The 24,053-nt window shown below is 48.3% G+C and overlaps 1 protein-coding gene across 11 annotated transcripts; it reads left to right on the top strand.

Annotated features, from left to right (window-relative positions):
* The first annotated feature begins 209 nt into the window (after nt 1-209).
* On the top strand, nt 210-21,698 carry Mfsd11 (major facilitator superfamily domain containing 11). Of its 11 annotated transcripts, XM_038327173.2 has the most exons (15): nt 555-696; nt 792-823; nt 917-969; nt 1,389-1,444; nt 5,106-5,213; nt 5,928-6,007; nt 6,117-6,213; nt 7,728-7,786; nt 8,291-8,435; nt 11,311-11,351; nt 13,859-13,924; nt 15,048-15,173; nt 18,543-18,717; nt 19,828-19,963; nt 20,506-21,698. In XM_038327173.2, exons 3-15 carry the CDS (start codon nt 928-930, stop codon nt 20,668-20,670), a joined length of 1,296 nt encoding a protein of 431 aa, XP_038183101.1. In that variant the 5' UTR covers nt 555-696; nt 792-823; nt 917-927; the 3' UTR covers nt 20,671-21,698. The 11 variants fall into 11 exon arrangements, with proteins under 11 accessions (XP_038183099.1, XP_038183101.1, XP_038183098.1 ...); XM_038327171.2 differs by lacking the exon at nt 555-696 and adding an exon at nt 210-547 and having other exon boundaries at nt 792-969; XM_038327170.2 differs by having other exon boundaries at nt 792-969.
* Nucleotides 21,699-24,053: the final 2,355 nt, after the last annotated feature.

Raw genomic sequence — 24,053 nt, 5'->3', positions numbered from 1 at the left:
CGTCCCGTCCCGTTCCGTAACGTCGCGGCCGCGCGCCCCGCCCCGCCCGCGCGCGCCTGCGCAGAGCGCGGCGGGCGGGCAGAAAGCGCGCAGTCACTGCGGCGGGGAGGGGGGAGCGGCCCGCGAAGGCAGTTAGAAAGCCCGCCAAATGCTCTTTCCGCCGGCGAGGCTGGGGGCGAGGGGGGAAAGCACTGAGTTACCCCGCTGCCGAGGAAGGAAGAGGAAGCGCAGCCCGGCGGACCCCGCCTTCCTCCCCACGCCAATGCCCAAGCTCCACGCGCCTTTCTGCCCAGCCCTCCTCGGTCACAGGGGTGCTCCTGTTCCCGTTTGCCTCTGTGTCCCCGACCACCTCAGATTCCCCACCCCCCCCTTCCCGCCGTTCCGGTCTTTAGTTCGGGGCACTCGGGCCCACTCCCCCCACGGGCCGAGACACGCGCTCGCCGCCGTGCGCAGACGTATCACCACCCCGCCTCCGCCACCAGGGACTACATTTCCCGGCGGGCACTGCTCTTACCCTGCGGTCAGCTGACCGGTCTCGTGATCTGCTGTGAGTCAGGCAGGGAGGGCGGGCCCCAGCGGCTTGTGCTGCCCGTCCTTGCCCCTGATCCCCACTCTTTGGAACTTGGAGTTGCTGCGTTGTGGGCCCCGGGTCTCCTTTCCACTCGGTCACGTCCCTGGAATGTCCTGACCGTGCGGGTGGGGAGAGCTTCCTCTAAGCCCGCGATTCCCTCCCGAGGACTGGAAAATCGGCTGTCTGGGTTGCCTGGCTCTCATCTCGTTTCTTCCCTCAGGACTGTCAGGGGGTTCGGCTGGAGGAAGAGAGGTGACTGACTGCCCTGGGTCGCTGCTGATCCCCGACCAAGCGGAGCCAAAATGTCCCCGGAATCTAAAAAGCTTTTCAACATCGTTATTTTAGGAGTTGCCTTTATGTTTATGTTCACCGCCTTTCAAACTTGTGGAAATGTGGCGGTGAGTTGGAACTTGTCCTCGCTCCTTTGAAATACCTATATCAGAATGCCCTCCAGTTGGTGACAATAAACGTTGATGTCCGCTACCACGCCAAGATTGCTCCTCCTGTTTTTCAACCTACCCTTCCTTGTTCTCTATGATTTGGTTTGGTTTCATGTTAAACACTGGCGTTTATGACTCAGACGCGGCTTGGAGTTTGAATATTGGCCATAATTACTAATTCTTGTCCGCGTTAAACGCTGCGTTTAGTGCTTGGGTGGTTGGGGCACCAAAACCTAGTGCAGGTACATCTGTCTGGTTGCCGTTTCCCCGTCGGGGAGAGAGCACTGTGGATCCTAACGTGTTCTGAGAAGTTAGGCTTTGCGAGGGGGAGGGAGGTGGCAAGGCGTTCTTCGTTGATTATTTTATCTTCCACACAGCAAACTGTCATCAGGAGCTTAAATAGCACAGATTTTCATGGCAGTGGATATACCAGGTATTGTACCGTGTGCATGATTTGACTGTGCATGTCGTAGTTACGTCCATCTCTTCAGGAAAGCCAGCAATGAAGAGCTCTAACATCTGATTTTATCCAAATCTCTGAGAAGCAGTGATTGTGCCAAATCTGTCTTTTTTCTGACTTGAGGACCAGCCCGATAGGGCCACCCTTGCCTCCAAGCAAATTAGTCCCCAGAATCTACTTGGTGGAAGGAGAGAACCAACTCTTGGAGGTTGTCACGTGACTTCCACATAGGACTACACCCTTACACATAAAATTTAAAATGTGACAGTGAAAAATTATAGACCAGGGATGGTGGTCATACCTCAATTCCCAAAATGTGATGGTAGATTTTTTTTTTAATGAGTCCAGTTTCTTTGCTAAGATCATGGAAATAAAGACAGCGTAGTACTCCCTATTCAATAAGCATGCAATAATGTCAGTCACATTCTGATCCTAAACAGTGCGGTAGTTGTTGAAACATTGGGTCCTCATGGCTTTGTAATCTCATTCTTAATGTGGAACTTTTTTGTTGTTGTTGGTTTTTCAAGACAGGGTTTCTCTGTAGACCTGGCTGCCCTGAAACTTATCCTATAGACCAACCAGGCTGGCCTCGAACTCAGGAGATCTGCCTCCTGAGAGCTGGGATTAAAGGCTTGCGACACCACCACCTGACCTCAACTTGTAGTTTCTTCATAAGCGTTTGGATTTTTATGCTGTCGAGGCCCAATTTCATAGGCACAAAGAATGAAAACCTGACAATCTGTAGTCCTCTGGGTTTGTAGCTGGAGATGGGCATGCAATTCTCTTCCTCTTCTCAGGTAGCCTTAGCAGCTGCCTGGCTTTGTGCTCACAGAGTGTCGCAGGATAACCTTGAACTTCTGATCCTCTTGCTAATGATGCGATTAGAAACCTGTAGCACCAGGCCCGGCTTCAGTGGCTTTAGCGTGTCCCCTTCCCCAATAACCTACATCCAAGAATTCAGCATCTTTCAGCCCAGGGCTAGAGGAGCCTCTCTGCCTCTCACCCCATGTAGGTAGAAAGGTGACAGTGGCCTCTGTCACCCTGGCTTTACCCACTGCTGAGATACTAGACAGATTGGACACTGGCAGGGGGTTCTTGTGGTTAGCTGGGTCAGAGGCCGAGCGAGGCCTCAGCATTGTCTGTCTGCTCCCTAAAAGTGTTCTGAGTCTGTCCTGCTGGCTCCTTCCGTCTGTGTGTATAAGCAGGGCATGTTTCTTTTTCTTTGCTTTTTCAGAGAGACATTCTCACTATGTAACTCTGGCTGGCCTTACTTATTTATATACTAATCTATCTATTTTATTTTTTTGAGACAAAGCTTTTGTATGTAGCCCTGACTGTCCTTGAACTTGTTCTGTAGACCAGGTTGGACTCAAAAATAACTGCTCTTAAAGTTACAGAGATCCTCTTCTGCTTCCTGAGTCCTAGGATTAACCAAATGCACCACCTCATTTAGCTCAGGGTTCTCTTTAAAAAACAAAACAACAACAACAAAAAAAACTTTATATTTTTTGGGGGGGGGGGCTTTTTGAGATAGTGTTTCTCTGGGTTGCCTGGACCATCCTGGAACTCACCTGTAGATCAGACTGGCCTCTGCCTCCTGAGTGCCGGGATTAAAGGTGTGTGGCACTACCACTCAGCCCCAAACTCTTTATTTTAGATTTTTATCTAATTCTGGTATGAGGATAAGTGGAAGTGGTTAGTACTGTCAGAGCTTTGTAGTGCTATGTCTTCTGTGTATTTTAAAGAACAAATGAAAGTAGTTGTTGTTGTTGTTTTGGGTTTTTTTTTTTTTTTTTTGACGGTTTCTCTGTGTAGCTTTGGAGCCTGTCCTGGAATTCACTCTGTAGACCAGGCTATCCTTGAACTCACAGAGATCCTCCTGCCTTTGCCTCCCGAGTGCTGCGATTAAAGGTGTGCGCACCACTGTCCTGTGAAATAATACATTTATTATCCTAGCAGCTTATGGAAACCAAGGAAATATTTACTCTGAATTTACAGATTCAAGCACTGTCTAATAAATGAAATCAGGACCCTCAAGATGGCTTTAGAGCCACTCTGTTTAAGATGTGTGTAGTTAACCGGGTAAGGTGATGTAGCCTTTAATTCCAGCACTTGGGAGGCCAGAGGTGGGGGGAATCTCTGAGTTCAAGGCCTGCCTCTACTATATAGTAAGTTTCAGTACAGCCAGAGCTGTGTAGAGAAGAAAAGATATATGTAATAGGGTTCTTAGACATGCTGTATGTATCTGTAATCCCAGTACTTGGGAGGCTCAAGCAGGAAAATAGTGGGTTCAAGGCCGGGCCTGGCTATATAGTGAGATGGCAACTGTCCATATAGGTAATTACATATTTATATAATGTATACATATAACCAAATTGCATATATTAATAGGCCTAAGGAGTAACCAAAAAATGTTCAGGTGAGGGAAATAAATTCTAATGTAAGCAGAGTCTAACTCCGCTTGTCATTTATAGCGAAGGAATGTCATTTGGCTACCGGAAGTCGTAGTGGAACAGACTTCTTGGCCTAGACCCCTGGAGCAGATCTCCCCTAACGATGGTTGAACTGAGGCAACCTATTCCGTGGAGTTCTGCTTTCCATGAAGTGAGGCTGTGCAGTGATACCTTCTTTCCACAGCATCTAGACTTACAAGAGGAAATGACCGTAAAGTCCTTGGCACAGTGCTAATGTTAGCATTCCCTGTGAAAACCAGTACCTGGAATCATGTTACAGGCAAGCTGGCGGAAAGAAACGTGATAAAATATTTAATATAAGACAGATGTGGTGGCACATGCCTGGAATCTCAACAGTGTCGTGGGACAGACAGGCAGGAGTATTGCTGCAGGTTTGAGACAAGCTAGGGATAAGATTTGGAGACCCTGAAGGCCGGGCAGTAGTGACGCAGGTCTTTAATCCCAGCACTCGGGAGGCAGAGGCAGGCAGATCTCTGTGAGTTCGAGGCCAGCCTAGTCTACAAGAGCTAGTTCCAGGACAGGCTCCAAAGCTACAGAGAAACCCTGTCTCAAAAATTAAAAAAAAAAAAAAAGATTTGGAGACCCTGTCATAACAACCAAAACCAGCCAGTGTCCCATTGCATGCCTGTAATACTAGCTCTTGGGAGACTGTGGCAGGATTGCCATGAGTTCAAATTCAGCCTGGGCTGCGCTATGCAGTGAGTTTCAAGCCAGCCAGGGCTACATAGTAGGACCTTGTCTCAACAAAAACTCTATCCATCTATCAATAACTAATATATTTATAAAGTAAATATGTATTTATGTTACATAACTGAGAACTTTAATGTGATCTTTAAAGATATAAATATATATTCTGGATAAAGCCTATGGAATTTTTTGCAAAGTTATAAAATCTACATGTTTTGAGTAGAATTTTACATCATCTTATTTTGTGCATGAGTACATGGGTGTGAGCATGGAGGTCAAAGGACACCTTCAGGAGTTGGTTCTCCCCTTCCACAGTATGGGTTCTGGGATCAAACTCAGGTCATCAGACTTGACCCCAGGTACCTTTTCCTGATGAGCCACCTGGCTGGCCCTAAGTCAAATTCTAAAAGTGAATTTTTGAGACGTTACTTAAGGTTTTTGTTCTTTTCCCCTCCTGTCCTCTGTGTGAGCAGCTTGGCAATTATCTACGGCGTGTTCTCTGCGTCCAATTTGATCACTCCATCCGTGGTCGCCATCGTAGGACCTCAGATCTCTATGTTTGTCAGCGGCCTGTTTTACAGGTGAGTGGTCCCGATTGCCCTGTGGTTGTTTAATTTAGAGCACTTTAGCCCATCTGGGAAATCCAGTGGGGAGTGGTCCTTCCGGGATTCGGCGCTCTGCTCCGTGCTCAGGAACACCGGACTTCTCACAGATAAGAAGTACGCTTATGAGACAGTTTCTCTCTGTAGTCCAGACCTGGCGCTCCTCCTGACTCGGCCTTCAGAGTTTGGTATTACCAAGTTCCTCCATATCTGGTGGATAGCAGCTGTTGTCTGACTGTTAGTAATTAGAATGCAAAAGTCTCTTTCTGTTAGGGTTGAAAAGAGCCTTCCGTGAAGTAAGTTTCCTTTCTGTTAAGTTGGTGAGCAGATTTATGTGAAATCAAGGAATGTTCTAGCTTGAGCTCGTCGTGTGTTGAGCTCATGGCAGAAACTGAGGCAAACCTGGGAAGTGTGCACTTCCAGGCTTGAGATGGTAAATAGCCGTCAGTGGCCTGGGTTGCAGAAGGCTCAGTGGCAGAGCACACGCGGAGGTCTGGGCTTGACTGCTTTTCTGGGGAGAAAAAAAATCCCGAAATCAGTTCACGTTCATCTCTTTCCAAAAGCCTAAATCAAGAAAGTGCTTTCCAGTTTGAAGTTAAGGTTGAGAACCTCCGAGCTGGCCCCTGGGCGGCATGCTTAGCGTTCTGCTTCATGTACTGTTTGACTGTAATGCACTGACCTGTTGTATTTTAGCATGTACATTGCCGTTTTTATCCAGCCTTTCCCATGGTCCTTCTACACGGCGTCTGTTTTCATTGGAATCGCGGCTGCTGGTGAGCATCGCCCTTTGCCTGCTTTCCTGGGGCACGGGTGCTGTTCACACGCTAGCACGGGAAACTGCCTGACTTCACTGCTCTGATGAACTCTTGGTTTGAATTTTAGTGCTTTGGACAGCACAAGGAAATTGCCTGACAATAAATTCCGATGAGCACACAATCGGGAGAAACAGCGGGATTTTCTGGGCACTCTTACAGTCTAGGTAATAATCTTGTTGGAGCTCAGTCTGTCCTTGGGTTTCTTCATGACATCATTATCTAGCACTTTTTATGTGGGGTACAGATTCATAGTTTGTTAATTACATCAGATGCATGGAACTATTTTACTAAAATTTAAAATTAGCAAACAAAATATTAGCCTCCATATATTTTGCATCCTCTGTACTTTAGGCCTTTTGGATTATTAGTTTAATTTCATGTTATCTTCACAGAAATTTAGGAGGTATTATCTGTTTGCTACAGATGAGAAAATAGAGCCTGAAAGTTAACCCGTGTAAATATGGTTATCTGGAGCCCGTTAGCCACGTCCTTCCTGCCAAGCTGCTCCGCCCAGATAGCTATTAATAAATCCACCAAGTTCAGAAGGGAGAAGAGTGGTCCTGCTTCTGAACGATACAGCATGGTGGCTCTTCCTAAGGAAAAGGCAGCACCAATCGTCGTTCTGCCTAGGACCTTTGGGTCTCACGAGTATACCCGGGAGAGCTTGGAATAGTGGCATAGACCTGTGATTCCATCACTCAGGAGTAGAGGCAGGAAGACTGCAGCAAGTTCAAGGCCAGCCTGGAGCTCCTGGGTGGCTGTGGATAAAATCTCTTTCTACCAGACCTGCTGACTTGAGTTCCATCCTAGGCCCACATGGCAGGAGGAGAGAACAACTCCTCTGGCAGGGTGCCCGGCTTGTGCACTGTAGCCCTGTCATACCTCCTCCATATACAAACAACTCAGCAGAATACAATTCTTAGAACAGAATTTTGGTTTTTCATAAGACTTAAGCTTGACTGTTTAGTTGATGGTGGTGATCGGTGTGTGTGAGTCTCACAAGGCTGGCCTTGAGCAGCTCTACTCTCAGTGTGATTATTTTGCTTCAAGCCTCCCAAGTAGCTGAGACTGTGGGTGCACCCACCACACCTGGTGCAGAAGTTTAGTCTTAGGGAGCTAGAGATTAAGAAACAGGAGAACTAGTGAGTGGCCATCCTCAGGAAAGTCTGTCAAACAAACAGCTGGAGGTGGGTATTTCAGTCACAGGTTTAGTCACAAAGTCCTTCAATTTTAGGGTTTTAAAAGTAGCATAAGTTTGTTTCCAGTTTTCTCCAAAAGTCCCAGTAAGTCACAAGTGTCAGAGTGAGTCAATCCTTTAGGGCGGTGCAGAGTCAGCTTGCTGTCGCCTGCGTCTGGGTCAGCTGATGGCTCAGAAGTCAGGTGGCATTGACACTGTTAAGTGAGGTAGGGCAGGTAGGTTCTTTACAAAATCATCCCCCCCACCCGACACTATCCTCTTTCCCCTCTTGAAATAACGCGGGTGATGTTTGACAAGCCCTAAGTTTGAGCTGGGCACAGTTGCCCACGTCTTTAATGGCAGCACTGGGAGGCAGAGGCAGGTAGACCTCTGGGTTCCAGGCCAGCCAGAGACCCTGTTTCAAGTAAATAAAAAAGAAATCTTAACCCCCTCCAAGAATTCCAGTGATTCCCCTCCATCTTCTCCTTTTCTTCCCCACAGCTTGTTCTTTGGAAATCTCTACATATATTTTGCCTGGCAAGGGAAGACTCAGATTTCAGGTTGGTCTTATTCACGTTGCTTTATTGGCATGGTTTTGAAAGAGGAGCAGCAAGCAGTCCTACAGAAATGCCCGTCACCGCTCTGTCATTCCAGTGAACTTTAGCACCCTGAGGTTCCTCCAGATAATCTTGATTTTTCAAAAGCTTTTGCCTCACATTTATTAAGTGAAGGTCAGAGTGTAAGGCTGTGCTTTGTGGGGCGCCTCCAAGTCAGTGGGAAGGTTGTGCTGAGCGTGAGCAGGCTTGCCAGGCTCCCGAGGGTTTGTGAGTGTTCCGTGGTTGGGTCTGTGCCCTCCTTCAGTGAGCCGGCTCTGTTCTTGTGCTGTTGCTTCTTCGGCTTGTTAGTATTTCACTAGCTGAAAGATGAAGGTGGGCGTGGCTATTTCTTCCTAAATTTCTACTGGCGCCTTAAAAATGTCGTGAGGGAATGTTGGGCTGCTTGGCAACAACTGGTGGGTGTGGTGCTAACTGGCATTGCTGTCCACTCTCTCCTCTTGTCCCTAGAGAACGACCGGAGGACGGTGTTCATTGCCCTGACAGTGATAAGCCTCGTGGGGACAGTTCTCTTCTTTCTCATTCGGAAACCAGACCCTGAGAATGTCTTTGGAGAAGAAGAGTCTTGCGATGACCAGGACATGGAAGCCCCTGAGTAAGACACCTGGGATGTTCTTCTTCGTGTTAGAGTAGATTGTGAGCACCTGGGGTCTAGGGACGTTAGACTGTTTACCACAACTAACACATGGTGCTCCCTGACAGACAGACATGGGGGTTTCAAGCAGAGATGAAGGAGAGCCATGGAGGACAGAGAAGGGAAAGACTGGAAGAGAGGCCACGAAAGGTTCCCCAGAGATTTAAGTCCTTCCACAGCTGCGGGGACCCTCACAGAAGCAAAAGTCATGTCCTGTTTTTAGGCCACGGTTTCCCACTCTGGTCAGAAGTCTCTCCATGCAAGGCCAGGCAGACACCTTCAGTCCTGTGCAGTGGTCCAGCTCCCCAGCTCCCCAGGGCTGTGCTTGGAGATTTCCAGTACTGTAATTACCTGAGTACAGTTCTTTCTGATTTTGAGATGGGCTCTCACTACATAGCTTAGGCTAGCCTGAGCTCGAGATCCTCCTGCATCAGCCTTCTGCTGTTGGGATCACAAGTGAGGGCCAGCAACCCAGTCACCTCAGCGAATCTCAGTAGTGACATTATTTCAGGTATGGAAGGTCACCAAGCATCGTGGCACGTGGCTGTAATCCCGGCACTTGGGGGCTGGAGGCAGGAGGATTAGGAATTGAAGGTTACTCTCTACTGCGCATCAAGTTCAAAGCCATCCTGGGCTATATAACACTTGTTTCAAAAGCCATACAAACCAAAAATCATAGGTGATTTGTCTGTAGTGTCATTTAGATTCGAGGGGGTGGGAATTAAAGACTTGACAAAATATGGAGATTTTTCTTACATCTTTTTATCCATTGTTAAAACTTTTGCACTGAGCATTCTATGTTGCCTTATTTATATATCTTTCTATCTGTCTGTCTGTCATCTTTTTTGTTTTTGTTTTTGGTTTTTTTTTTTTTTTTGAGACAGGGTCTCACTATGTAGTCCTAGCTGTCCTGGAACTCACTGTGTAGACCAGGCTGGCCTCTAACTCAGAGACTGAACTGCCTTTGCCTCCCTAGTGCTGGGATTAAATTAAAGGTGTGTGCCACTATGCCCTGCTTCTGCATTACCTTTCTAATAAACAAGCAACGCATAAAACTGCAGTTGAAAGCTTGCACTGAGGGAGTGGAGAGATAGCTCAGTGATTAAGAGCGTTCACTGGTCTTCCACAGGATCCAAGTTCAATTCCCAGCACCCACATGGCAGCTCACAACTGTAGCTCCAGTTCCAAGGAACCCCACATCCATGGCAAAACTCCATTGCACATAAAAGAAAAAGAAAACTTACTGAGAGTATTTAAAGTGATGGAGAGGAGTCCTTGGGCTGAGGATGTGTTACATACACACAGTCACGCTCCTCTTGATGGGTCTGTTAGTGACGGGCTGCTGTATGACCATGAGCCGTAAGACGCTGTCTCCGAACGAGGCTGACGTACTGTGAGCACGCCCTGGGATCGGGTTCTCAGCGCTGTGTCATAGTGTTAGTCAGCAGATTGGCGAGGGGCGCACTGCACCTGCGGTAAAGCATAGTTCTCAGGAGGGCTGCTCGGCCTGATCAGCGTTCTCTCATCCTGAACTTCTGCGCCTTTGTTTGGCAAAAAGTGCTGACCGTGTGCCAGCCCTAGCAGAGGGCAAGCCTCTGCTCTTACTGGGCTTAGTTTCAGAGGTGGTAGAAGTCATACACCTGTAAGGGATCCCCAGACAGTTCTAACCGCGGGACCCGGGGCAGTCATGTTTTTATCTTTATGTCGGGGAGACTTTACTAATTTTATTTTTAAATTTAAAAAAAAATGTTATATTTCATGTGTATGGATGTCTTGCCTATATGTGTATCTTAACTACCTTTGTGCCCAGTGCCCTTAGAGGCCAGAGAGGGCATTGGTTCTTCTGGAATTGGAGTTATACATGGCTGTGAGTCACCGTGTGGATACAGGGACTAGAGCCCGGGTCCTCTGGGAGAGCAGCCGCTGGTTTTAGCCACCAAGTCATCTATTTAGCCCCTTGCTTTAATTTTTAATACATGTGTGTCTATGTAAGCAGTTGTGTATCATGACATAGGACATACGTGTCAGAGGACACTTTCAGGAGTCAGTTCTTTCCGCCATTGTCGGTCCCACAGAGTCCAGTCGTTAGACTTGGTGTCGAGTGCTCTTGCCCACTGAGCCATCTTGCCAGCCCCAGATAGTCATGATTTTAAAGAATTTGAATGATGGAAGGCTTCCTGTCTACATGAGAAGAGTAATGGGAAATGGATTTCTCAGATTCTCTCCGAAAGTTTGGAAACAGCAAGATTAAGAATTTGTTTCTGGGCTGGGGTAGAGGTTGGCGTGTGTGCACAAAGCCTGGATTTGACCCTAGTTGTTAGCAAGACCTTTCAAGGGTGAACAATACTTGTGTATAAAAAGCAGCAAAGCTTTTCTGTGTTACCCGAGTGTCATTTTCCAAAAGGAGGCAGACGAGTGAGTGTGTGTAAGTTCGTTAGGAGACAATCCTGTCCTGTTGTTCAGAATGAGGAGGTTCCGGGAATCGTGATGAGCAGCCTGAAGACCAGGGCCGAGACGGGGCCCTCATAGCAGAGAACACTGACGGTCACTGGTCACCACATAGAGCAGAGGTGTGGTTTGGTTTGAGACAGGGTCTCAGTTTTACTGTATAACTGTTACTGGCCTGGAACTCCCCAAGATCCCCCTGCCTGTGACTCTGAAGCAGTGAAATTAAGGGAGTGTGCGAGTGTGTGTGCCACCAAACCCAGCTGAGGCCATGATTTACCAGTCTAGACGAAAGCGGGGTGGCCGCTGGGCATGGGGTGGCCGCTGAGCGGGTGCTGCTTTGTTCTCTTTGTGGTTTCCGGGGGAAAACAGTCTTATTTTATCTTCCCAGGTCTGCCCAGAACAACGTGACAAAGGCAGTGGATGCATTTAGTAAGTATTCTCTGTCTGAAATGCGGAGCTGTTGGGAACACCTCCAGCATTTGCCTCCCCCTTTCCTGGGTAACTCTGGGCTGACGTCCCCAGTGTCTTCTGTCTTCCAGGTATACACTTCTAGAATATATCATCTTCCCACCAGTGTCTCTGTAACATGGGGCTGTGAGGGTGAATGACGCTGCTGCCCACCTAAGGAGGTGGGGGCGGGGGTGCTGGGGAGAGGCCTCAGGTGTAGGGACTCTGTTGACATTGGGAGTTGAGAGCAAACCACAGGCTGCTCCTTGGAGCAGAGCCATGACTCCAAGGACTGGGGGCTGGTAAGAGCAGCCACACTTGCTCACTGAGCCTTTTCCTCGGGCCACAGACTCTGGTAAACTTTCTGTTTGGTACCTTGCTGCCATGCTCACCAGTGGTTCTGAGGGTTCCGTAGTAGGCAGTGGTTGACACTTCTGTTCCAGAGAAGAAAGCTGGGGTTTCCAAGGACCTGGACGAGTCCACTCAGAGCTGTTCACAAGTAACCAAACAGCTCGTGGATCACAGGGGAAGTTTTATCTGATGGCCATAAGATGGAGATGGGAGCACTCCTCGCTCCTGAGATTCGGAGTGGGCAGCTTAGTGGTTAGCAACTGGGAACATGTGATTATCGGTGTCCAGGCTGGAACTTTTACAAACCAGTGACATCTTACTGACTGGACAGTTCCACCGAAGGTCAACCAGATGGTCAGTAGGTGGCTGGAGTGGATTTGCACCTGGACAGACTCAACAGGTAAAGTCAGTGATTCACACGGAGTCGAGTATTCCCTCAGACTCAGGCAGACTTCTGACACTCCAGCTTCTGCCCAGTATAGACAGAAGTTTCTGTCCCATCCAGTCCCACAGCCCTTCAGTCCCAAAGAAACACACAGAGGCTTACATTAATTATAAACTGTTTGACCTATTAGCTCAGGCATATTATTAACTAGCTCTTACAACTTAAATTAACCCATAATTCTTGTCTATGTTTAGCCATATGGCTTGGTACCTATCACTGAGGCATTCTCATCTTGCTTTCTCTGCATCTGGCTGGTGACTGATTCTCAGCCTTTCTTCTTTCCAGAATTCTCCTAGTCTGGTTACCCTGCCTATACTTCCTGCCTGGCTACTGGCCAGTCAGCGTTTTATTAAACCTATGTGAGTGACAAATCTTTACAGTGTACAAGAGCATTACCCCACAACCTCTCAGCTTCTCTGCTTCCCAGGAGAGACCCTTGCTAAGGCAGTTACTCCCCGTGAGCAGTCTGCTGTATGCCATCAGCTCTCAGGACTTCCCAGTGCCTGTGGCCCGTGGGGATTTATGAGTTGTTAGGTCCCTTTTGTCAGAGTGGAAATTCTTGATCTCATCAGCTGTGGCCTGGCTCAGATGGCACAGGGCCTGCTTTTAGGAAGGACCTCGGACATGGGTGCTCTGTCATTAGAGCTGTTTCGCCTGTGTTGGGGAGATGCATTCATAATTACAAATTGGGGTTTGGCTATAAGTAAATAGGTTATAGCAAGGTTCCCTGACTAAAATGTGAGGTTGCCACCTTTGAGACTTGGGCTTTCCGGTGTGGAGTCTTGGAACTTGTCTGCCAGAAGATCCACTATGGTCAGGGGTCAGAGGACTAAAGTGAAACTCACAGAAGCAGCAATTTAGCAACTGGTTGTTTTGTTTTGTTTAACATTGATTTTCACTATGTAGCTCAGGCTTGCATGAAACCTATGGATCCTTCCATTTTGGCTCTGTAATTCCAATACTTGAGGGACAGGGGGATCAGCTGTCATCCTCAGCTACTGAGGAGTTCAAGGCTAGCCTGAGATTCTGCCTAAAATAAATAAGTGGAAAATTCAGATGAAACTTGGCAGGCATGGCAACCTAGGTCTGTAAGCCTGACGCTCAAGACAGCGACAGGAGGACTGACTTGTTGCGGACCCCCTTAGACTGCATAGGAAGTTCCACGATAGCCTAAGCCAGCATGAGCCCCTGTCTTGGGTGGTAGGCATTTTTAGAAATGCATTCTCCCCTTAGATCTCATCCAAACTGCTCTGTGCAGAGGCAGACATCAAGTTGTCTGCAAACCCCAGGGCAGGGAAGCCCCGGTCTGCAGTCTGTCTCTGTGGGTCAGGACACTCCAGGTGGTTCTGACCCAAGTACTCTGCTTACTGACTCCCTGTTGTAGCCTGTCTGTAGTGTCTGCTCAAGTGTTTTATTGTCTCGTGTTGTTCTGGTTTCTTTCCCCTCCCTTCTGGTTATTAAGAGCTAAAAACGCATTGAGGACAGTGTGTCTCCAGAACATATTTAAGCCCTTGAAATAAACATTCTATTTACAGGGCAGACTTAGTTCATGCCTCATGCATTTTAATCTGAAAATTTAGGTTCTTTGTTTACTGGCTTCAGTGATGAGAAGAATGTTCTGGCTGAAGGAAATGGTTTTTAAAACTTTTGGCTCCCACTTAAAATCTAAGTCTGTCCAATTTTTCTCCTTCAGAAAAGTCTCTGAAGTTGTGTGTCACCAAGGAGATGCTCCTTCTGAGCATTACGACTGCCTACACAGGTACAGCCACTCTTTCCACTCTGTCGCTGTGTTCTGACTAAAACAATAGCTCGGTATTGCTTCTGCTCTGCTCTGACTGCCCCGTGCTAGCCTGCGACACCTCCTGAGGCGGCTCTCAGAGGGCAGTGGTGGCCAGAGCCTCTGAGACAGTTTTGTTTACATATCCGGTACCTTCCTGGTGTCTGACGGAAGACTGAATCATATTCTATCAACCAGTCTCCCCTTCCTGTAGCGTCGGGACTCGGCACAGCCCTCTGAGTGATTGACAGGAGAGCCAGCGGCATAGTGGCTAAAGGCCCTTGTATCACTTCGGCTTCACTCTGTTGGTGACAGCCAATCACAGGGCCAACCCTAATTCAGTGTGAGAGGATCAGAAAAGAAAGAGAAAAAGAAAAAAGAAGTTGAGGTTTGACTGGGGATGTAATTGCGTAATTAAGTGGCAGAGCATTTGCCTAGCAAGTTCAGGGCCGTGGGTTGGATCTCTACCATTGGGGTGGGAGTGGAGGGCAACCCCAAAACAGGCTGGAAAGGTGGGTTGGCAGTATGGAGCATTTGTTGCTCTCCTAGGGATCAGGTTTGGTTCTCAGCACCCATATGTAAGTCCAGGTCTAGTGGATCCTGCACTCTCTTCTGGCCTCTCTGGACATGGCACCTACTGGCAGAAAGATGCAAGTTCCAGGCCAACCTTAGCTACATAGTGAGACCTTGTCTCAAAACCCCAGCAGCTGCAAACCACACTGATTTACGCAGTTAGGCACCTAGGAAACCAGCGCAGGTGTCAGCACTGTCAGGTTCTGGGGAGGGTTCTTCTAGCTGTCCTCCCGCTGTGTGGTCACGGGGCTGGCAGAGAGCAGGAAGCAAGCACCCATCATGAGGGACCCATCCTCTGCGCCCATCACCTGAGGCTGTGCCTACAAAGCCACCGTGTGGGGAGCTGAGTTTCAGGTAGGCTTTCGGAGAGCACTGTCTGTTCATTTACACAGCATAAAGCTGCCCACCTGGGACGCATTTTAGTCTCTGAGTTTTGGTTTCTGTGTCGAGCTCAGCTACTGGGTGCAGGCAGAAGTCAGGAAAGGAGACAGCAGCTGTGGAACTGGTTAAAGCTGGTTTTCTCTCCCCTGAGGTCTGGAGCTGACGTTCTTCTCGGGGGTGTACGGGACCTGTATTGGGGCTGTAAACAAATTTGGGACAGAAGAGAAAAGCCTCATTGGACTCTCTGGAATTTTCATCGGCATTGGAGAAATTTTAGGTAGGTTGGTTTGCATTTTACTTTTTACTTTAAAAACCTTTTATTCTCTGGGTAGTGGTGGCATACACCTTTAATTCCAGCACTTGAGAGGCAAAGGCAGGTGGATCTCTGTGAGTTTGAGGCCAGCCTGGTCTACAGAAATAGTTCCAGGACAGTCAAGGCTGTAAAACCCTGTCTCAAAAATAAAAAACAAAAACAAAAAGGCCTTTTTTCAAAGTTAGACTGGAAAGCTGGTTCTGTAGGAGTTCAAGATTAGTCTTAGTCTGGGCAGTAAAAAGAGACCCTATTTCAATTTAAAGGAGGAAGAAGGCCAGGTAGTGGTGGCCTTCTTTGAAGTACCTCGCAGAACCAGAACTGGAACAGCTGACCGCGCTGTGGCCAAGGCTGCCTAACTGCACACCTCCTGCCCAGGCCCCACCACTACCCCAGCAACAAAGAGGGCAGGAAAGACTGTGAGGGGCAGGGATGTGAAAGGGGGCACAGCAGCTCCCAGCTACCCAAGAAATCGTGAGCGACCCTGTCTCAAAGAAACAGATGGGGAATGACAGAGGACTCTACCCTCTACTGGCCTGTGTGTGCACACCACATATACACACAAATAAGTCAGTTAAACACTTTAATCCCAGCACTCGGGAAGCAGAGGCAGGCGGATCTCTATGAGTTTGAGGCCAGCCTGGTCTACAAGAACTAGTTCCAGGACAGGCCCCAAAGCTACAGAGAAACCCTGTCTCGGAAAACCAAAAAAGAAAAAGAAAAAAAAGAGGAAGAAGAGCCATGTAAGATGATAGAGGAATTCAGGGTCATCCTTGGCTCTATAGTGAGTTTGGGGTCAGCTTGGGCTGCTTAAGACCTTGTCTCAAAAAGAAAGAAAGAAAAAGAAAACTATTTTGTTATAATTTATAATAAAGATAGACATCTCTGTCCTTGAGGGTTTTTTTCCTACTTACTTTATCTAAATGTATATTTTATTTTTCTGTCATCACTATTTTCTTTTGACTGACTTATTTGTGTGTGTATGCAGCGTGCACACACAGGCCAGTAGAGGGTAGAGTCCTCTGTCATTCCCCATCTGTTTAACTGACTTATTTGTGTGTATGCAGCGTGCACACACAGGCCAGTAGAGGGTAGAGTCCTCTGTCATTCCCCATCTGTTTCTTTGAGACAGGGTCGCTCACGATTTCTTGGGTAGCTGGGAGCTGTTGTGCCCCCCTTTCACATCCCTGCCCCTTACAGTCTTTCCTGCCCTCTTTGTTGCTGGGGTGGTGATGGGGCCTGGGCAGGAGGTGTGCAGTTAGGCAGCCTTGGTTACAGCACGGTCAGCTGTTCCAGTTCTGGTTCTGCAAGGTACTTCAAAGAACTCCTCGTTGCTGGAAGGGACAGTCTGGCTCTCCCTGAAAGCTCATCACTCCTGCTCAGGGTGATGTCACCACAGGGAACAGGTGGTGAGGTGGGTGGCTGGAGACCCTGCTGGCACCTTTGTGGAGTCTGGACTAGGACACTGACAGTGAGGTACCTCAGGACTTGTACTTTTGTGCTTTCAGTCTCAAAGTGGGGTGAGACAGCCTGGATACCATCCATTCTCACAGACTCTCTTCGTGGTTAACATGTGTGCAGAGCTAAGTCAGAGAGGACCCAGAGGGCAGGACAGCAGAGACCGCCAGAAAGTAAAGGCGGGGCCAGGCTTTCCCCTGCCTTCAGTTCCTGTGGGCAGAAGCCCTTCCTAAGTGCCTGTGACAGCCCCGCAGGTTACCCCCACTTCAGACTAGCCTAGCCTGGTGGTCCCTGAGCCACCCTACCTCATTTGGCTTCAAATTCAGGGTTAGAGACAGCTCACAGATATGGGAAATGCTGTGTGCTCTATTCATTAAGAAGAATGCAGCGCCAGGCCGTGGTGGTGCACGTCTTTAATCCCAGCACTTGGGAGGCAGAGGCAGGTGGATCTCTATGAGTTCGAGGCCAGCCTGGTCTACAGAGCTAGTTCCAGGACAGGCTCCAAAGCCACAGAGAAACCCTGTCTCGAAAAACCAAAAAGAAGAAGGAGAAGAAGGAATAATAATAATAATAATAATAATAATAATAATAATAATAATAATGCAGGTTAGCAGGCACTAGGGACCCCAAGCTGCTTTCCAGAGGGACTGTTAGCCATGAGGGCACCAGGGGCTGGGGTACAGTGTGGCATCTCATTGTGTGACAACCAGATCCCAGATCAGGGTAATGTGTACTTCATCACCTCAAGTATTTATCATTGCTTGTGTTATGAAACTTTCCAAATCCTTTCTACTACTGGTTTTGCAACCTACAGATAATTGTCATTAACCATAGTTACCCCCCCACTATGCTACAGAATATTACCTTTTTTTTTTTCTTTTTTTTTCTGAGATGACCTTGCTGCTGTGTAGCTGTTGGCTGATCTGGAACTCACCATGTAGCATAGGCTAGCCTCGATTAAAGGCATGCGCCACCACTGCCCAGCTTACATTTAAAAACTGCCAAGTTTTTTTTTTTTAAATATTTATTATTTATTTATTTATTGTGTATACAATATTCTGTCTGTGTATATGCCTGCAGGCTAGAAGAGGGCACCAGACCCCATTACAGATGGTTGTGAGCCACCATGTGGTTGCTGGGAATTGAACTCAGGACCTTTGGAAGAGCCAGGACCTTTGGAAGAGCCGGCAATGCTCTTAACCTCTGAGCCATCTCTCCAGCCCCTAAAAACTGCCAAGTTTTTAAATTTCTTTTTATGGTCAGAATTAAACCTGGAGTCTTGCACATATGAGACCAAGCACTCCACCACTGAGCTCGCTGCTTACCCCACTTGTTTTTAAAACTCTGAGACAGAATCTGACAAAGTTGCCCAGGCTGTCTTTGAACTCACTGTAATTGAGGCAAGCCTTGAATGTTTCCTTCTTCCCCCTTAGTCTCCTCAGTCACTGGGCTGAAGGGTCATGACAGCAGCCTTAGCACTCACCCTCCTGAAAGCCTTCGTTGCCCCTCCGTGCGCTTCTGGTACTCTGCAGCTTCTTGGTGACTGCTGCCAGTCATGGCTCCTGGACGAGCTTTGTGGCCTGCGTCCCTAATCTCACCACTGGGGAGGTGGAGGCAGAAGCAGCAGCCCTAGGTCTAGGCTACCTGAGACATGGTCTCAAACAACTGTGTAGTTGATGAGTTGTGCCCTTTGATTCTCTGATTAGTTAGAATGCAAAGGAAGTTATTCTAGATACTGTAACTGCCGTTTGACTTTGGAGACTGTTTGGGGCAGGTATTGGACAGCTGAGAGTTCATTCCCTGGCCCCTCAGTCTAACCTGTGACTGGTTCTGTGATGGGTGGAGACCTTTGAAGCGTTCTTGTGTCTTAATCTACAGGTGGAAGCCTCTTCGGCCTGCTGAGCAAGAATAATCGCTTTGGCAGAAATCCAGTCGTGCTGCTGGGCACCCTGGTGCACTTTGTAGCCTTTTACTTGATCTTTCTCAACATGCCGGCAGATGCGCCCATTGCCCCCGTGGAAGGAACTGACAGCAGCGCGTACATCACACCCAGGTAGAGTGGCTGCCATTTTCTGAATGGCTCAGGGTGGGCAGGAGGAGTGAATGCTGGAGGTTTGGAAGTGGAGCGCTAGCTCTCCTCAGAGTCTGTCAACTTTCTAAGGTCATCGGTCAAGTGGGGATGGAGGGTCCCAAGGGAGTTTTGCAGTGGTTGCTTTTAACCTACTGGAGCCTCCCTTGCTCTGTGCAGGAGTGCAGAAGAGTCTGATCAGAATTCTGTTCTCTGCTCTTTGAGCAGTGAGCTGGTCCAGTGTTAGAGGAGGGGCAAAGAGGAACTCAGACCCCAACGCCCACCCGAGCGGCCTGCTTTTGCTTTGATTTGTGATTCATTATCAATGCAGTGTCTGTGGAGAAAGGCACAACCCAAGGGAGCCAAGCCCAAAGACAGTATTTGTTTTGCAGAGAGTAGACCAGAGTTTGCTGGATTGCAAGGTCTGTGCGGTTAAGCATAATTTCCTACTGTACAATGTCTAGTAGGTGGGCTGGATTCGTAACACTGTTGAGTGTGAAATGTTGGCCTGGAGTTTGGAAGACCCCAGGTTTAATTCCCAATACCATAGAAAAGCCCTTAGAAAAGTTAGTATTTATTTGTTCTTTTTGGGGTTACATGTACACACTCGGGACCTTAGCTCTGAGGAGGAGACGAGTACAAACTGCTTTTGTTGGGAGCAGTGTTTCTATATTCTGGTGAACTAAATATTGGTGCTACACCTTAAATTTATTTTAGAGAGATTCATTTTTATTTTATCTTTTTTATCTTATTTGGTTTTCTGAGACAGGGTAGAGACCCTGCATAATTCTGACTGTCCTGGAACTCACTGTGTAGACCAGGATAGCCTTGGACGCCCAGAGGTCCGCCTGACTCTGCCTCCTGAGTTCTGGGATTAAAAGCATGTGCTTGGCATATTTTTTATTTAAATTCTATGTATATGTGGGAGGCAGTTCATGTTTAAGTTCAGATGCTTGTGGAGTTCAAAAGAGGGCCTCAGATCCCGGTGCTGGAGTGGCCAGTGGTGGTAAGCCACTGGAAGTGGGTTCTGGAAGGCAGACTCCAGTCCTTTGTTGAAGCTGCACGCCCTAACCTGTGAGTCTGTCTTCTCCTCAGCAAAGAAGTTGCCATTCTCTGCAGTTTTCTGCTGGGCCTGGGAGACAGCTGCTTCAACACCCAACTGCTTAGCATTTTGGGTTTTCTCTACTCAGAAGACAGTGCGCCAGCCTTCGCCGTCTTTAAGTTTGTCCAGGTAACCTCTGGGTCACCCTGCAGTCCTGTCCCTTCACTCGTTGGTCACTTCTCCCCTGGGTTTAAGTGAAAGTTGGCCATTACAAAGAGGATTGTAGGGTGCAGGGGCCTTGGCTGGGTAAGAGTTGTTTTGTTTTGTTTTTTCGAGACAGGGTTGCTCTGTAACAGTCCTGGCTGCCCTGGCTGCCCTGTAGACCAGGCTGGCCTCAAACTCACAGAGACCCACCTGCCTCTGCCTCTCAAATGCTGGTGTTAAAGGCCTGCGCCACTATACCCAGCTGGGGAAGCGATTTTGATTCTGGTCTCTGCACGCAGGTGAAAGACGTCCCTCCTTGGGTACCGGGTTCCATTCTCTCACCACAGACTCTACCCTCCTGTGCTCTTTATCGAGTCACTGTAGCTCCACAGCTGTGAACGGTGACCAGTGAAGTCCGTCTCCATGGGCACTTGCCCGTCACAGGTGTTCTTTGGGGCAGAAGCAGCAGGCTGACTGGAGCTGCTGAGGCCCTGGGCCCACGTGCTGATTTATCTTTCTCGTTCCAGTCGATCTGCGCAGCTGTGGCTTTCTTCTACAGCAACTACCTCCTCCTGCACTGGCAGCTCCTGGTCATGGTGATATTTGGGTTTTGTGGCGCCATCTCATTCTTCACTGTGGAGTGGGACGCTGCTGCCATTGTGGCCCGAGGCTCTGACTACCGAAGTATTTGATGAGGCCCATGTCTCTAGGAAGCACAGCTGGTCACATGGCAGAGCTGGTTCAAGTGGCTGCCTGTCGGTGTCGTAACTGTTGGGTGATGCTGAGTGTGGAAAGGGAAAACATCAACACTGTTAGTCTGGCGGATCCTAGCGGTTTAAAGCCGGAGGGCTGATGGATTCCTATCTCAGTTCAGCCCTCCCAAGGTGTTTGTCCACCTACCGTCCTTGGATCCTTACAGCCACGTCTCCCTCGTCCTCCTCCTCCTGGGGGATCCTGCCTTGGTCGCCACGTGTCGCTCAGGATTCTTGTGGCTGTGGAGTGTGTTTCACTGCCTAGGAACAGGAAGCAGGTGCCACTCCACGTGTGGATCTGGGACTGACTTCCAAATAGGGAGTGAGGATGCTGAGACAGCTGCTTTGGGATAGAGTCTCACTGTAGCCCAGGCTGGCCTTGGGCTTGCAGCCCTCCCCTGCCTCCAGTGTTGGGATTAGAGAGTGTGCCCAGCACATGATTTAAAATGCACCAGTCTTTTTGACATAGGATCTTTTTTTTTCTTTTTTTGGTTTTTTGAGACAGGGTTTCTCTGTAGCTTTGGAGTCTGTCCTGGAACTAGCTCTTGTAGACCAGGCTGGCCTCAAACTCTTAGAGATCCGCCTGCCTCTGCCTCCTGAGTGCTGGGATTGAAGGTGTATGCCACCACTGCCCAGCTTGACATAGGATCTTGATAATTCAGCCCTTGCTGGCCTGGACTTTGTACACCGCCAATACTCCTGCCTTCATCTCTAGATTGCTGGGGTGGTGAGAATATGTCACCGCACACTCGGCGTAAGACTTTAGCTTCTCTTGAAATGCTTTGTTGAACGGGTCCTCTTACCCTCCCATTCCTAGCAAGGAGTGGCCAGTTACATGTTATGAAATGAAGTAAAGACTCTGCCATTTGTCAATTACAAAAGCAGTAAAGAGAAGTGAAGAATATTTACTGGGGGACTTTTCCTATGGTCTTCCTGACAATTACAATAAATAAAACCCCATCCTCCTAGTGTGTCTGAGAGAATGTTTGAGTACTGTTGACTGCCTTTCATAAGAGCTGATGCTTTTACAACTAAGATATTAAATAGGCTTCCAGATGTGGTCTTACTGTATACTCCAGGTCGGCCTCCAACTCTTGCCCTTCCAGCCTCAACATCTGGCTCAAACTCACCAACTTAGTGTGTATGGGTGTGGTATGCATTAGGTTGAATAACCATCACTGTAACTAATGACAACATTTTACCTTTTTAATTCTTTTTATTATTTATGTGTGTATGTGTTTGTCTGCTTGTCTTTTTGTGCACCATGTGCTTGTCTGTGTGTGCACCGTGTGCTTGCCTGCTTGTCCGTGTGCACCCTGTGCTCGCCTGCTTGTCTGTGTTTACCGTGTGCTTGCCTGTTTGTCCGTGTGTGCACCGTGTGCTTGCAGAGCTCATGGAAGTCACGGGCAATTGATCCCCGGGAACTGCAGTTACAGGCAGTTGAGAACTTAACAAGGGTGCAGTGTCTTAGTTGCTTTTTTTGTTGCTGTGAAGAGATACCCTGACCAAGGCAATGTATTCAAGAATTTATTGGGGCTTAAAGTTCCAGATGGTGAGTCCCTGGCCATCGTGGGGGGGGGGGGGGTGGGAAGGCATGGAGCAGTGACTGAGCACTTACATTTGATTCACAAGCAGGAGGCAGAGCTGACTGGGAATGGGTCAGGCTTTAGAGATGTATTTATGTATTTTATGCATGTAGATGTTTTTGTTTACATATATACACACCAGAAGAGGGCATCAGTTGTGCTAGGAATTGAACTCAGAACCTCTGGAAGAGCAGCTGGTGCTCTTAACCCCTGGGCTTCCTCTCCAGCCCCTGGCTTGGGTTTTTGAAACCACAAAGCTATTCCCAGTAACACATCTTCAACAAGGCTACTCCTGCTAATCCTTCCCAAACAGTTCCACCAACTGGGAATACCAAACATTCAAATATGCGAGCCTATGGGGGAGGGGTATTCTCATTCAAACCACCACAAGCAGCAAGTTCTATTGACCCTGAGCCATCTCTACAGCCCCATAATTACAGAATTCCTTGCCTTTTCTCAGCCAGCACCCCTTGTGGGCAAGAATTGGCTGAAAACCATGCTCTGTCCCTTGTCACAAGGGGCTGTCCTGGGACAACTCACAACAGGGCGTCTGTGTTCACCAAAGCAAGCAAGCAAAGCCACAGACAATGAAGGCAAGACAGAAGTCTTGGTCCTTTCTCATGAAAATGTCATCTTGTCACTTCTGCCTTCTCTGAGATGCTGGTCACTGTTTCCAGCTTGCAGGAGAACACAGGGTCACGCATGCCGTGAATACCAGGGTTGATGGTTGACTGTCACCCCAAAGCTTTGGTATGAAGAGAAACCAGTTCTGCCTTCCCGAGCTTGCATCTCCCCAGGCTATTGCTGAGGACAGACCATGCGGCTGTGTGGGCAGAAGGTGGCCGAGCAGCCCGCCCCTAACATTGGTGTCTTCATAGAAGGAAGCCATGTCTTATCACCGCTTGTAGGGTTCCTCGTGATGTCAGCTGTCAACAGGGAAAGGACATGAAGGTTGGGAACCTAACTTGTGGTCTGCTTCCTGACAGCTGTGGCAGTTCAAAGCCAGCACAGGGAATTCCGGGCCATCTGAAACAATATGGTGAGACCCTGTCGTCTCCCCCACTCCCCCCCCCCCAAAAAAAACAGAAAACAAACACAAAATGTGATTTATGCCATAGAGTTGAATAGTATTCATCCTTTAAAAGGGAATCAGGTGTGATCCTACACCATGAATAAACCTAGAGGGTACTGTGTTGAGTGAAATAAGCCCGCTGGCAGAAAGTTAATTGCTGGATGGCTCTGCTTACATGAGGTGCCTAGCAGTCAGAGCTTAGAGAGACCATAGAATGGTGGGCTCCAGGAGGTAGAGCCGTGGAGACTGTTAATAGTATAGCTTCAGCATTGCAAAGTAAAGGGCACGGAGATAGATGGTGGGGATTACACAACACGGTGGATACAAAAGATAATAGGCTTATGAGTATCGTTAAAAATTATGTCTTGTGAGGGGGCCCTGCAGGTGTCATACAGGGAAGCAACTGAGGGATGAGATAAGGGTGAACACCCGGTGCAGATTGATTTCAACCTGGCTCAGACTCCGGGGAGTCTGTCAGGTGGTTCAGTGTCAGCATATTTAAAACACAGTACTATTTGGGGACAGGTTCCCAGGCAACAATCAGTCCAATTCCAGGTGCACAATAAACTTAAGAGACGACCACGTGACCACATAGAAACTCATTTACAAAGTACATGTGATCATGAGGGTGGGTTCTGTAGCTAAAAGGCCTAGAATCTAGTGTG

The sequence above is a fragment of the Arvicola amphibius genome, chromosome 4 (assembly GCF_903992535.2).
Source record: "Arvicola amphibius chromosome 4, mArvAmp1.2, whole genome shotgun sequence".
Taxonomy (NCBI): Eukaryota; Metazoa; Chordata; class Mammalia; order Rodentia; family Cricetidae; genus Arvicola; species Arvicola amphibius.
Note: the sequence above shows the minus strand (reverse complement) of the source record. Positions and strands in the feature narration are given on the sequence as shown.